This window comes from Sesamum indicum, linkage group LG8, assembly GCF_000512975.1.
Source record: "Sesamum indicum cultivar Zhongzhi No. 13 linkage group LG8, S_indicum_v1.0, whole genome shotgun sequence".
NCBI classification, from domain to species: domain Eukaryota; kingdom Viridiplantae; phylum Streptophyta; class Magnoliopsida; order Lamiales; family Pedaliaceae; genus Sesamum; species Sesamum indicum.
The window spans coordinates 4,231,624-4,246,578 of record NC_026152.1 but is presented as its reverse complement, the minus strand read 5'-3'; the positions used below and the strand labels follow the sequence as shown (position 1 = coordinate 4,246,578).

At 30.6% G+C, this 14,955-nt stretch overlaps 2 protein-coding genes across 2 annotated transcripts; one reads left to right on the top strand and one right to left on the bottom strand.

Moving 5' to 3' along the window:
• Nucleotides 5,850-8,686, top strand: LOC105167728 (nudix hydrolase 18, mitochondrial-like). Its single transcript, XM_011087547.2, has 5 exons — nucleotides 5,850-6,176; nucleotides 7,434-7,551; nucleotides 7,670-7,753; nucleotides 8,001-8,129; nucleotides 8,213-8,686. The coding sequence occupies exons 1-5, from the start codon at nucleotides 6,088-6,090 to the stop codon at nucleotides 8,333-8,335; spliced, it is 543 nt and encodes a 180-aa protein (XP_011085849.1). The 5' UTR covers nucleotides 5,850-6,087; the 3' UTR covers nucleotides 8,336-8,686.
• On the bottom strand, nucleotides 8,523-9,990 carry LOC105167727 (protein LURP-one-related 15-like). The gene is made up of 3 exons (XM_011087546.2): nucleotides 9,508-9,990; nucleotides 9,181-9,405; nucleotides 8,523-9,087 (listed from the first exon to the last, which is right to left on the bottom strand). The coding sequence occupies exons 1-3, from the start codon at nucleotides 9,748-9,750 to the stop codon at nucleotides 8,947-8,949; spliced, it is 609 nt and encodes a 202-aa protein (XP_011085848.1). The 5' UTR covers nucleotides 9,751-9,990; the 3' UTR covers nucleotides 8,523-8,946.

Genomic DNA, 14,955 nt, shown 5'->3' with positions numbered 1-14,955 from the left:
TAAATTATTAAAAAAATTTCATTGCTTTTTTTAATAAATAAATTGATTATGTATATTTCTTAATCCATATTTGATTAAAAAGGTAGATGTAAGACATGCTTATTTTATATTTCATCTTAATATTTTTCATATTGCATATTTTAATTTTATGAAAAATTGAGAATATATATAATTAAAAGATATATTATATATAGCCATGTCAGTGTTGTGTCGTCCAAATCAGGAGACTATACACCAAAACAAGTGCTATTAGCATCCGAATTGTAGTCAACCGAGCTACCGGAGAAAATATATCAAAATAGTCTATTCCCTTCTTTTCTTTAAAATCCTCAGCCACCAATCTGGCCTTAAACTTATCGACGGTCGTCAGGTTTCAGTTTCTTTTTAAAGATCCACGTAACACAATTGTATTAAACCCCAAAGGAAGATCGACTGGTACCCATCTTCCGTTAGAAATGGTGGAGTCGATCCCACTTTTGATAGTTTCCTTCCACTGCTTGACTTCTGAAGTATCCATAACATTTTTGAAGGTTACTGGATCATCCTCAATATTGTAAGTGACAAAATCACTTCTAAAATCCTTCACAACCCTAGCTCTCTTACTCAGTCTAGGTTCATCTGACTCCTCATATTCGGACTAGTACTACTAGGATTAACCCCCATATTTGTCATATTCTCCACATGTTCTGGAATAGGCGTGGAGGCAAGTGTGTTATCAAGTGAAACGCTTGAAGGTATTCCCATTTTTCATAGGAAATATATCTTCTAGAATAATAACATCATGAAATTTGATTATTCTATTGACCTCAATGTCTGGATTTTCTGATTTAATAACTAAAAATCTCAAAGCATAACTTGTCTCCATACAGTCCAAGCACACAATATCAACAGTCTTAGGACTCAATTTCTTTCTCTTGTGGGTTGCAACCAGTACTTTTACTAGGCACCCCACACTTGAAAGTATTTGAGGTTTTGTTTCCTACCTTTCCATAATTCGAAAAGAGTACTCATATTGTGTTTCAAAGGGACCCTATTCAGAATACGGCAAACCGTGTTCAAAGTCTCTCTCCACAAATACTTAGGTAATCCAGAGGTTAACAGAAGACTGTTAATTATATCTTTAGAAATTCTATTCTTTTGTTCATCTAATCCATTTGACAAATGGGAATATGGAGGAGTCTCTTCGTAAATAATGCAAAAATTTTAACAATATTCATTGAACTTACTCAACTCATATTTTTCTCCTCTAGCAACTTTAATTATTTAAACTTCTTACCAGTTTGAGTTTCTACTTTATTTTTTAAACAAAATAAATTTATCTATAATAAAATATATTAGTATCTACTACAATCATCTATAAAGGTGATAAATTACTTTTTTGTTAGAATCTCATTTGAACTTACACAAGGTTAGTGCGATCTACATTAAGTAGTTCTGAAATTCTTGTCAAAGACGAAATGATAAGTCCTCCTAATTATTTTAGCTATTAGACACCCAAGTTATTTGTGTACTTAGTCTCATTCTAACAGGTAGTAAATCATGATCAGCTATATTTATTCAGATTTAAATTGACTACCACATATTGTAGACAATAATTATCCCATAAAATAATGATCAAGTAGTCAAAACATAATTACAATGAGTTTCCAAAACGCTCTTTCATATCAAATTCTTGATGCCAACACAACCAACATACCGAAGTACTCCCACGGAAAAAACCTTTTGGAACTTTGGTAGTAACCACTGAACAACATTCGAGACATTGTACACCCACTTATAGAAGACCCGCTTTGAAAATAAAGATTCGGATATTACACTTTCTATACTAACTGTTTCAGTTATTCATGCTCATTGTTATTTTCATTGTTAATTGGACTCTTCACATTGTAATTTATTAGCATCAGAGTGTTCAATTATTTCAGTATCATCAACTATCCAAATAGTTCACGACTACTTTAGCAGTTTGCGTTGTGTAAACACATAAGTTGCTGACATTGCTAGAACCCCAACAGTTGGCTAGGTTTGCTTTTGTTATTAAACAAAATTTTCTTGACATGGTTTACAACCATCATAACATTTCAGCAACTTTTGGTTTCTTTGTGTTGTCAAGGCCTTGCATTTACCAATTAAGTCAATTTAAAATTAAATTTTTGACTTTGATTTCATTCATTCAATATATTCTATTTTCTTCAAGATTGTTGAAAAAATCACAACAATTGAAATGAGACGGCGACATAGAGAGAAGAAAGTTTACCCTTAGTCACCCCCCTTCTCACTTAAAAGTAAAGAAAAGATAGAAACTTCGGAATTAAAATTCTGACTAAGAAAATATTCGTCACATTTATTGGACACACACACACACACACACACATATATATATATATGTATATCATACTCAATGCAACTGTTGACACTAATATACTGAATAAATCAAAGCAGTAAATCGACTCACCTAAGTTGTATAGTAATAATTCATCACAGGATATACTTTTAAGTCAATAACGCTCTCATCAGTCAGCTCATCATCCTCATTCGGATATTCCATTGGGTCCTCTTCAGGATCCTTCTCTGGTTCTTCACGATGCATTTCAACAAATCGATCTATAGTCTCTATGAGCTCGGTTACTTCATGGCGAAGTTGCTGGTTTTCTTGTTCGAGTTGTTCTACCTCAACTTCATGTTCAGCCTTCAAGACTTCTATCTTCCATCGAAGCCTTGAATTTTTTCTCTTTCAATTCATCAGCCTTTCTTTCGACCCAATGATGGTAATAAGCCTGTCTGGATAGGTCATTTCGTAGTTTTGCCATTTCGTCAAGTCTGTTTCGGAGTTGTCGTTGTAACTCCGCAATTAGACTAGTAAAATGCTCATCAGAGTTTGATGAAAGTGGATGGTTTGGCAGGAACGGTGACGACATTACAAACGAATCACATAACAAGGTTCTAATTGCCTTGAAGAAATTAGACGCGTTGTATAAAGTTCTTAGGGTACAGTGTTACCTATTCTAGGATCAGATGGTTGTTGTTCGTTCAGTATAGCACTTGTACTAACGAGCACCTCAACCAACACTAAAAGACCTTACCGAAGCTAAGCTCAAAACTCAATTTTTCTTGGAAAAATCGGGAGTAGCTGCAGAAAAGTACTAGAGACAATTTGTATTGAGGTTCTCGTTCTGCAGAAAAACCTAAAGTTTAAATCTTAAAGTTTGAGTTTGTAAAACGTTTAATTTAATTCCAGAATTCCAAATATTTTTGTTGCAAAAAAATATATATTGACAGCATTCACCCTAGCGCCCGCACCTGTGCCCAAAGCTGGAGTCGGGGAGTGGCGGCAGCGTGCGTGTAGGGCAACCTTATGTTCACTCTAGTTTCCATAACACTTCAAATACAATTTGAACTTAAACTTAATACATGGAGTTTATTTTGATTATAAACTTCCCATGTGGAATAAGTAAATATAAGTGTGACACACTCACCCCACATACACCATTATATACATATCAAGGCCCTTCATTTCCCATTATACTTCTATGTAGGATATGAACTTCTCTCAATTTTTTATTTTTAATTTATGGATTCAACATGTAATTTTAATCCAAAATTACAACAATAATTTCACAACGTCAATACAATGAAAATATTGACAAAATATATATACAAAACATATACATAATAAATAAAAAAAATTAAACGGGTTGGATTGAGTTCGTAAAACCGATTCATAATTTTGAAGCCCACCTTTAAATCGGGAGAGTTTGGATGAACTCTGAATCTATTTTCATTCCTTCTTTAATTTATAATTAATTAAAAAAATTAATCATAAATGAAAAGCATGCCCGTCCCCTGTGTTTGCTTTAGCTTTAACCCTTTCCAAATTTTTCCTGCTCATGAAGTCGTAAAGTACGATGTTTATGTCGTCAATTAATAATATTATCATAATACCACTTTCTTCTATGTTTGTTTTGGGTAATGGTTGTTGTAATACATTATTTTTGTGTATATTCTAAATATTCTTTCATATTTTTAAAATATATTATAAATATAAATAAATTACATAAACCAATAAATCATATTAGAAAAAATAAATAAAAAAATCAATTTAAGGCATTACTGGCACAACAAAAGAATTTGTAGAGTGATATTAAAATGACGTAGAGTCACTTTAAAATAAATGAATAATTATAATTAATTTTTAAAATTATTTAATTAGAGATATAAGTATCATATAGTTAAAACTTGTCGTGGTGGAGGATGTTATTAACTCCCGTTTATAAGTATCGAGAGTCTTTTTTCTTTTATAATCTTTTTGAGATGATCATAAGAGTCTCTTGCTGTTATTAAATATTCGATTTTAAATTATAATTATTATTGTAAGATGTGAACTTGTCGCTATAGTTGGTCGACATGTAAAATAGACCAAACTACTCATCATAAATAGACCAAAGACGAGGATCGTAACTGTTGCTCGAGTATTTGGGCATGATTTTTGAGGGGTAGAGGCCACAATATTCGACTATTTTGAGGGGTATACAGGCTGTTTTTAATGTTTTAACCATGTCACATATTCTATAATTTATTTTAAAATAAATTACAGCGAGTTCTAATGAGATTTGCATAATTATAAATATTCTTTTATTGTTTGAAAAATTATCAATATTTTCTAGTTTTAATTGTTGTTTAACAACTAGCCCAATTCAATAGTTTCTGTTCGATTTTCATCCATTTGTTATGGTGAGCTGACCACACTACTCTTGTGGATAATTAATTATAATTTTAATTATTTTTTAGAATTTTTTTTTATTATTTTTCACTTACCTCCTCTGATTTTTTTTTACAAATTTTTACTTAAATAATATAAAAAAAAAAAGACAACGAGGGCAAGATTTACAATTTCAAACCTCCATTTAAGAATTACATAATTTTGTAGGTTAAATACATTTTCCACCCTTAAACTATGCATGAAGTGCATTAATTATTCCTGTAAACTATAAAATGTAACAAAATACCCACTCATGATATGAATAAAAAATACTCTTTTTTTTTTTGAATAAAAAATACTCTTATTATTTACACCCCTAAAAGATATCTATTACAAAACTTTCCCTTAAACACACTTTTTTATATAAAATTATATACATTATGAATTTACACATATTTACATATATTTTTAATATAAATAATTTACTTTGTAAAATATATTTGCATGTACTGAACTTGTAAATATTTTTTGTATCACATGATTTACAAAAAGCTATAAATTTTAAACAATAATTTTTAAATAAAACTTTAAATCATTAAAAAGTAACTTCGGGGGAGTTTTTTGAGTAAAACATACTTTAGGGAGTAAAACGAAAAGTATAAGGAGTAAGTCATGAGGAGGGCATTTTTACTTTATTAATACCAAATTATTTATCAAAAATATTTTTATTACACTTTAGTACTTTAAGAAAAATAAAAAAAAAATACATGCATAATTTAGAAGTGCAAAATATCTAAATCTTAACTTTATCAAATATAAACAAAATAATAATAATTTTATAAATAATAATTAAATATCCATAATTATTTCAAATTTCAAAACAAGAAAGTTGTAATTCCCCCTTCATTTTTATTTTATGATGATGAAAAAACACAAGTTAGAAGTAGAGTGTTAATAGAAAGTGATAACTATTTACTACTCGTAGTGATCATGTGTTGGAAATCCGACAGAGAGAGAAGCCGCAAATGTAGTCCACAATTGACGCGTCAGCGCCACGTATTCTCTCTTTTCATATCCCTCCTCACCCCCTCGTAAAAACTGCCATTATTCGTTGCAACGGTATCCCAAAGAACGAAAGGTAATAAATGTAAAGACAAAGTCGTGTTGGTATGGTACCCGTTTCATAAAAAAAAAAGCCCCCCCTCTACTTAAACGTTTGCCTTTGGCATCACTCTCTTCTCTTCTCCCAACTTCCCCATTTCCATTACAAGAAGACTTCAACTTCTTCTTCTTGTTCTTGTTGTTGTTTTCTTCATATATATATGTCTGTAATAATTACCAGTTTATAATCAACAAAGATCATCATCATCATCATCATCATCATCATATACATGGAACTCAAGAACATGGTCACTCTCGTTTCTCGTACTGGAAGACATTTGCAGCGCTACAATTTCCATGGCCACCGTCAAGTTGTCGGGTACATATATATAATTCCTCTCTCTCTCTCACTCTCTACTCTCTCTCTCTCTAAAAACACGCACACCACACACACACACACACACTTCTTGTTAATCTCTTTGATGTAATTCGGATAGTTGACTCCTGGTCAGTAATTACATGAGTTTTAGTTTGAATTAAGACATGATTCTTGTTCCATCTTTCGCTTTTCATGTAATGCCAAGATTTTATAACTAGAAAAAATAATTTACTAACGTCACACTGGCTACTAAAAATCGGGTAAATACCTATTATTAATTATGGTCGGATAAAATCGAGACAAAAATTTAATTTCTCCATCATGAATTATAGTTTTTGCGGTGGTTATTGAGCTAAATATTTTAGTCACATCTGCAAAAATTATGGTCGACAACTGATGCGGGCCTGGCCGGAATCAATGACTATTTTCAAACTCTTTATTTTAAGAATGACAATTTGTTATATTTCTTCTAGAGTATGTATTCTGTTTTTTTGATAGGTTGTAGAGTACGTATTAGTTGTAATAATTATGTCCATGGTATTATATGTATATGTGTGAGCGAGATAGCTGTTTCAATTCTTGATATATCCAGCTCCACACGTTTTTGCTTGTGTTTTTGAGCCAATTTTTGGAGAAATTTGTGTAAATACGACGATGACTTTTACCAAGTAGATTAGAAAGCGTGTTTCGTAGTCGGTTTCCGTTTTGACTCAATCATATACGCAACAGGAGGAAATGGACTTTCTTACACAGAAACCTCACAAAGCTTCTTAGTATTTTACATGGAGAAAATCAAATCATTTGTTTTCTTTGTTTTTAATAATTATTTTTTCAGTTTCCAATAATGTCTTTTTGTTCACATTAATCAGTTGATTAGTGGGTCCAAGCTGGGATATGTTGGGCCTGCACTGCAGGATTGACTTCATGATCAGTGCTTGACTAATTATTGGGACTGATAATCATACAGATTGTTAATGTAATAATTATTGAAATTTTCGGACATGTTTTCGGATGTAATAGGACTTGTGGAATTTTTCTGGCAATTCAACCTGATCGGTTTGGCCCGACGATTGTATAATTGATTATAGAAAAGTCTATTTCGATGTTAAAAATGCAGATTATTGCGCTCGAACAACGTAAAATGGATTATATCTTAGGTTGTCAAACACGTTTATTCTGATCAAAATTCAATTTGCGGTTGTGAGAGTTCCAACTGTTAGGACAAACTCATCCGACGTATGTTTTACGTTTATGCAGATGTATTCCTTACAGATATAAGAGCAACCTTGGAACGTCGCCTATGGTGGACGAGGAAGAAATAGAAGTTCTCGTCATCACTTCACAGAGGAAAGGAAAAGGGATGTTGTTTCCAAAGGTGTGTATATATATATATGTCATGATTCTCGACAACCCTTGTGTTCCTAGTACTTTGCTAACTTGAGATGCGGAGGAGCCGATATTTGAGAAACTTATGATCGTCTATTTTAACTCAGGGGGGTTGGGAGAAAGACGAGTCCATCGAAGATGCAGCACTGCGCGAAACGGTGGAGGAGGCCGGTGTTGTAGGTGATGTCGAGGTCAGTTCTTGTCCGAATTGTTTCTGTCTCTAGTGGCAACGTTAATCAAACGAGAAACTATTTGTAGCACACCTAAGCTGTCCTGATTGTTTGTGGAAACCTGTAGGAAGTGTAGGAAATTATGGAACGTCTTAGTACTATGTCGGCAACTTTGATATAGTCGAGTGGAATCGTGGTTGTGCCACGACATGCGATACTTTTACGTATGGTGGAAGTTTCTCCTTACATCATTGTACTAAATTTGCAGCATAAATTGGGAAAATGGAATTTCAAGAGCAAAAACAACGACACATGCTACGAGGGTCACATGTTTCCGTTGCTGGTTAAGGAGCAACTTGAGTTCTGGCCTGAGAAAGACGTTCGACAAAGACTATGGGTACTTATCTGTCTATTGTACAGTTCAAAGATTTGAGTTTATCACGCGACGAAATTTCTGAGTGGCATATGTTGTCTTAACAGGTGAGTGTAAGAGAAGCTAGGAAAATGTGTCAGTACTGGTGGATGAAGGAGGCCTTAGAATTACTCGTGAGCCGTCTCACCGCCCAAGCTAACGTCGACCAGGGCAGGAAATCTAACTTGTAGTAGCAAAAATCGGAGCTCTATATATATATCAACCACAGAAGAACAACAATTGGCTTCGATTTGAAGAAAACGTGAACCAGATTTAGCGACATCTAACTCTTGTTTCATTTTCTCGTAATTTGCAAGCCTTTGTATAGGTTTTGATTCTGTAAGAAACTCTAGTAATTAGTTGTTTTTCGAGCTGGAAACGATGTTTTGGGAATATGTCGGGACGTAGTCTATGAGGACTGATGTGAAACTTCGTCCGATTCTCTGGCTTGTAGAGGACATGCTTACAATGGTTTCGTGCACTATGAAGGATGTCGTCGGATACTATTGAACAAGAGTATCGTACTATATAGTTATCACCAATTACTTTTTGTATTTTGTTTCGCCTCTCCTTGTTTTATTAAGTGTCGTACTATGATTCATTGACGACAGTCATATGATGCAGAAAAAGATAAGTAAGTAGCATTTTTCTCGATAAACGACATAATTTCTTTATTACAGTTTATGTTGTCTCTTTATAATCGCGTAAACGGACTATTAGCATTGATGTTGTTCACAACTTAGAAACAGGTCCATTTCTAGTATATGTCTAGAGCGTGTCTGGGGCAACACAACATAGTTCATTAATCGTCCTTGTCCTTGTTGATCTCGTAAAGTATTACAACAAGGGCAACTACGAAAGCATAATCAACCTGTGGATAAACAACCACATCAAAACGGTCCTTCCCAAGGACAACGCTGCCAAAATTCCATTTCTTCTGCGTCTGCATCCGATATTTGATCGATTAAATGCATCATTACAGTTAGAAAACGGAAATTTCAAATCAAAATTTTCAAAAAACACGAATGATGAGTACCGTGGCGATGGGCGTTGAATCCTTGTCGTAGATGACGCATGACCTCTCTAACCAGCTTCCGACAACCTTAAAGTCACGCGAACGTTCATCCTCGTTTCCCGACAAAAATACATCCAGTTCAGTCTTGAGCTGGACAAGTGAAGATTTCTTAGCACTGAAGAGCAGATCAGCGGAGGCTGAGCTATCTCCCCTGAAAACCTGCCACCTTTTGTGTGCACTGAGTGCCTGGAACATGAACCAGATTGTAATTGGGACAAGAACTACTTGAACAGGACATAATACACGTTACAAGAAACATTAATCCTAATTCAGTTGTAAGAACGACACCTTTTTCCTGAAAGTGGCGATGGGAGTGCCTGCAGCGTCGAGGAGGACGTGGCGATCATGAACGCTGAAGAGTTTGTCGATGACTTTGAACATAACGTTGCCGTTTTCATCTGTGACAACAAAGTTGCCATCTGTGACGGCTAGGAGTTTCCTCACGATCGTTAGATGGACGTGTGATGGGACGCAGAAACTTGGACTGATTACGGATGTCTGATTTTCGGCTTCGGTTGTGGAGAACTCCATGTTTGATCTTGAGTTGATTATGAAGGGGAAGATACACTATTTGCTAATCTATATATAATGTTCCATGACAACTCAATTAAGGTGGTAATTAAAGTGGACTTTGAGATTTTATTACAGCATAGTTCAGTTGATGATAGAATTATAGGTGAGGTTCTTTTTTGCCTTAGAGGGACTCCGCTGCAGACTAGGCATGGTTTGATCAAGAAACATTGGCAGAAAAGAAGTGTCAAAAGTGAGGTATTCGATAGGAATAAGATTGATGTCGGAAAGTTAAATGTTGATATCATCATGTACTATCTAATCGTTTACAACTCACTTATATGAGCTATTTTAGTGGAGTAGTAGTATATGGAAAACTTTTTATCCAAATTAAATTTGGTCGGAGCAAATCAAGCATAGATTGAGTATGATAATTCGTTATGTAATTGATCATTTTCATTGATTTATATACCAATAATATCGCAAGTGTATTGTACTTGGCATATAATTAATTTAAGTCTAATCAAACTTGATCTGAATTAAAATTTCCTATAGTATAAGTAATGCAATGTCATTATATATAATCTAACACTTCACGATCTGCTTATACAACTGTGTCAGTGGAAGCACATAGTTAAATGCTGATATCTTTATGTATGATCCAACAGTTCAAGATCCACTTATGTAATTGTTTCAGTGGGAGCATAGTTATTTACTGATATCATCATGTATGATCTAATAATTTACAGTCCATTTCGATAAACTATTTTAGTCGGAGCATACTTTTTCCACGTCAAAGGTTCATTTCTTCCTTTGCACAACATTTTAATATCATTCTTTTTCTTTTTTACTTTTTGGCTATTACAAGCGCGATGTAAACGGCTTAAATGCGTCTTTTGTTCTGTAACTTAGATTATTTGAAAACTTCGTCTTTTAACTTTTTAAGGTAGTGTTTTGGCCATATATCTTTTTAATTTTCATAATTTTGATTATTTTTTCAATCGGAGCTTACTCTTCTCACTAGTGGAGGTGAGCTCTGGAGAAACAAAAAAAACTAAAATTATATAAATTAAAAAAATACAGGATCAAAAAGCGAACAAGAAAAATTAAAGGACAAAAACGTCAAATATCCTGAATTATGGGGAAAAAATGCATTAAACCCAAATGTAAAATCTATGTTCTTGAACGGTCTTATCTTGATAATGTCCTGAAATATATTTTTTTTCTTAAAATGTACAACAAATAGAGCAATAAATAAATGGGGTTGGAGAATAATTTTGTTTCCAACTACTTATTTAAGGCTGTTTTTGGTTTATAAAAGCAAGGTATTTATACATTCTTAGTTTAATCAAAAAGAAAAAGTAAAAAAAAAAAGAAAAAGGAATAAGCTAAATATGTAGAGCCTTTTCATAAAGTATATATAAATTGGAGGAGTAAGATAAAAAGGAGATGGTAAAGAATTTATGCTTCCTCTTAGGTGCACAATTGCATGGGTTATAATCACCAAAACAAAATTTACTTTTATTTATATTTTAATATTTATTATGAATTAAAATTTGTGATAAAAGATTGTTATTAATTATTGTTAAATAAATCGATAACAAACGTTTATCTTATCTACTATGTATAAATAGACCTTCCCAAAAATTATGATCCACAAATATTATGGGGCAATGATCGATTACCATTTACTATGACTTTCTGATTGAGATTTTTCATAATAAATATTTTATTTTCTTATTATTAGGCCTAGTTATGATACTCGTGGGAGACGACGGACGGTCCAAATCATTCCTGAGCGATCGTGTTGCGGTGATCGCGCGAGGGGGGATTTGGGGTGGGTGACGGGGGGAGCGGGGTTGGGTTAATTTTATTATTTTTTATGTTTTTGTAATAATAATTTTTATTTTATATATTATAATTATAAATATATTAGATATCAAAATTGATGAAATCTAGAGCTTTAATAATCTAAGATCCAACGGTGGAGATGAATAGATTAAATTCTACTACGATCTTATACAATTAAAAGAGATCCAATGATCATGAAAATATATATTAAATAACGGCATAACGGTCTTCCGACAAAAAATCAACGTCATTAGCTTTAATCAGCATTGAGGGACAAGTGTGCTATATTTAAAAATACAGAAAGATGTTTTGCTTATTTTAAAATGTAGGGGGATTTTAGCTGAATTTTTGAAACACAAGGGGATAATATACAATTTGGCCTTTAAATTATAATTTAATTTGTTTATATATATTTAATAATAATAAAAATGATATGTATCAATCACACATTAATACAACATGAATGCAAGTGTTTGAATGCCAATTGTGATTAGTGGGGCATCAATTATTTATAGAATATTTTGATTTTTCACATTTACAATATCAGAAATATTTGGGCTTCAATATTTTATTTTTAATTTATATGGGCCTCCCAAGATGTTTATTTAACTTTAGCCCAAATTTTAAGTAAACTAATGCAAACAAATCAGGCCGAAATCTTATCCTCTACCATGATATTTAATTTATATTTCAAGTTCTCATCATTTTTCGACGAAAATATTATAAAAAATCATCATATAATTGACACATAATTATAGAGAATTTTTTTTAAAATTCAGTCTAAATAATTTAAAATTTGTCATTTTACTAAAATAATGATGAGTATAGTATTTTAAAATGTTATGACTATTTGTAGGATAATAATAAATCTTAGTAAATTTATGATGTAATTTTAAAAACTTGAGAGGGGTGTATTTGTATCGCTACCAGAAAATTGTTCAAATAGTTACGAAAAAATTTGACTCTAAAATTAACGTTGAACTAAATTAGCAAGTAAAATTCTCATTGTTAATTTATATTATTTAATATATATTTTAAGTAGCCCGTCGCTAAATTTGTCGGCAAGGTATTTTTTGTTGCTAAATGCATTAGCAAGTAAATTTCTTATATTGAATAAAGTAGATTAGCAACGAGAACTTTACTTGCTAATTAGCTCGACGATGATTTTTTCAGTAGTTATTGAGTCATTTTTTCAGTAAAATTCTTACTCGAATCAAATTAATCACTTTTTTTTTTTAAACTGTACATCAATCACATGGCATATATATTACACTTGTCATATAAATTGCGACTCTAAGAAAATAAGTAAAATAAATAATTTGATTTTCAAACAATTGATTCAATAAATTTTTTCTTGATGAAAACTTCTAAATTTATTTTATGCCCCTATATTTTTTAAAAATAGCTAAAAATTCTACTGTATTTTAAGAATAAACTCTTACAACGAAACCCCATTCAATTAAGAATTAATGGAAAGTAGGGAAATATGCATCTATAGTGCATTTATTTTTTATTTTTTTGCTCTTAATTGACTAAAGTATTGCTATGATGTGTATAAAATTGATTATGGTCAAATTATCATGATTTAACCTTGTTTTTACATTTCTTCACATTTTCATCCTTCTCGAAGAAATAATAATTTTATTTATATATATATATTTATTTAAGTATCAAAAAACCAAAAAAGTATATAACATTTTTTAAAATTTTATAGTATAAATTGAAAAATCAAATTAGATTAATATACTAAATTCACTTTGTAAATTTAAACGTCTGGATAATGTAAATGTTAATTAATTATAACAATGATATATTATTAACTAATTTAAATTATTATATAGTTTAAATATATTTTAAATAAATTATATTATTTACTACAAATAATACTTATATTTAGATTATAATTAGATGTATTTAAAATGAAAATTAATTTAATATTTTTCTTTTAATTATTTTGAGTTTAAAAGTTTTTTACATTTTCCTAAATCTAGGCGATGGTGGTTGCTAGGGCTGGCAACCAGTAATCATCAATTTTATAGATTTAAAAGATTTATTATTATTATTATTATATTATTATTATTTTTTTACATAAATTTATAATTGTATAATGCATAATATATTATTATTATTATTATTAGATTAAATAATAAGAATCACCAATTTTTTACATAAATTTATAAGTAATAAAATAGATTGTATAATGTATACTATATTATAAATATACCAAAATATAGTATGAAATTCTAATTTATTATAAATATAAACTATTGATTAGTTTAGTAGTAATATGATTAGTAAAATGTACAAAAAAAAGTCATTCTGAACATTTAATGTTATAGAAAAGTATCAATTATCTGAAATAATGCAATTGAAATACATAAAAATATTTTATAGTTGGGATTAATATATGTTCACAATCTGCAGTAAATTTATATCTTTATAAATATTAGTATTAAATTGATGTAACTATCATCTTACATTGTTGAACAACATGAGTTAATCGAACTATCAAAATTCAGATCAGACCATTACATATGATCATACTTACAGAAAAATATACTTGGTAAAGTTTTAGATTTATTGGATATACGCATGTCAAGATATCGTACTCGAAACATAAGAATAATCATTCAAGTTGGTGTATTGTAAAATCAGGCCATGTGATTTTAAATCAAAACATCTAATATAATCTAATGACACGCTCTTATATATATTTAAATTTGGTGTGAATCGAGTGCCTAATTTTAAGATATCATAATTATTGATTGAATTTTTTATCTCATTATATATATAATAAAATAATAATTAAAATTGTTGAACATCACTATTATTATGTTATCATTATTTTTAGATTATTTCATAGGAATTACTAAATTTTGACATAAATTTATAAATAATAGAATAGATTGCATAATGCATAGTATGTATCCTGATATAAATATAAAACTCAAAAATAGATAAAAAAAACCATAAGTGAATTACTTGTCAATTTAAAAAAAGTATAACGTAATACAAATATATATTAAAATATAACATAAAGTTTATATATGTCATATTAAATAATAATTTTAATTACAAATAGTATTTTGATTTACTAAGTTGTTGATTAAATTATTTTTGTATAAAAATTAAATGTATAAAATAAAATACCATAATTTATTATTATTAAAAAAATATATGATATTGATTAATAATTATAATATATGGTCAATTTTGATTATAAAATTGATCAAATATTAAATAATATATAAAAAATTTTAAAAATAAAAATATATATAAAAAATATTAAAAAAAGGGCAGCTCGCGAGCCACACAACTGAGCTCGATCTCGAGTCGAGCTCAAAATCGAGCCGATTCGACTCATTTGCCACCCCT

Excerpts from the sequence above, each read along its gene's own strand:
- LOC105167728 (XM_011087547.2), top strand. The coding sequence starts at position 6,088 with ATGGAACTCAAGAACATGGTCACTCTCGTTTCTCGTACTGGAAGACAT. Across the intron at positions 6,177-7,433 it reads GGCCACCGTCAAGTTGTCGG|ATGTATTCCTTACAGATATA; the intron begins GTACATATATAT and ends ACGTTTATGCAG. Across the intron at positions 7,754-8,000 it reads GTGTTGTAGGTGATGTCGAG|CATAAATTGGGAAAATGGAA; the intron begins GTCAGTTCTTGT and ends CTAAATTTGCAG.
- LOC105167727 (XM_011087546.2), bottom strand. The coding sequence starts at position 9,750 with ATGGAGTTCTCCACAACCGAAGCCGAAAATCAGACATCCGTAATCAGT. Across the intron at positions 9,406-9,507 it reads TCGCCACTTTCAGGAAAAAG|GCACTCAGTGCACACAAAAG; the intron begins GTGTCGTTCTTA and ends TTCATGTTCCAG. Across the intron at positions 9,088-9,180 it reads ATTCAACGCCCATCGCCACG|ACGCAGAAGAAATGGAATTT; the intron begins GTACTCATCATT and ends TATCGGATGCAG.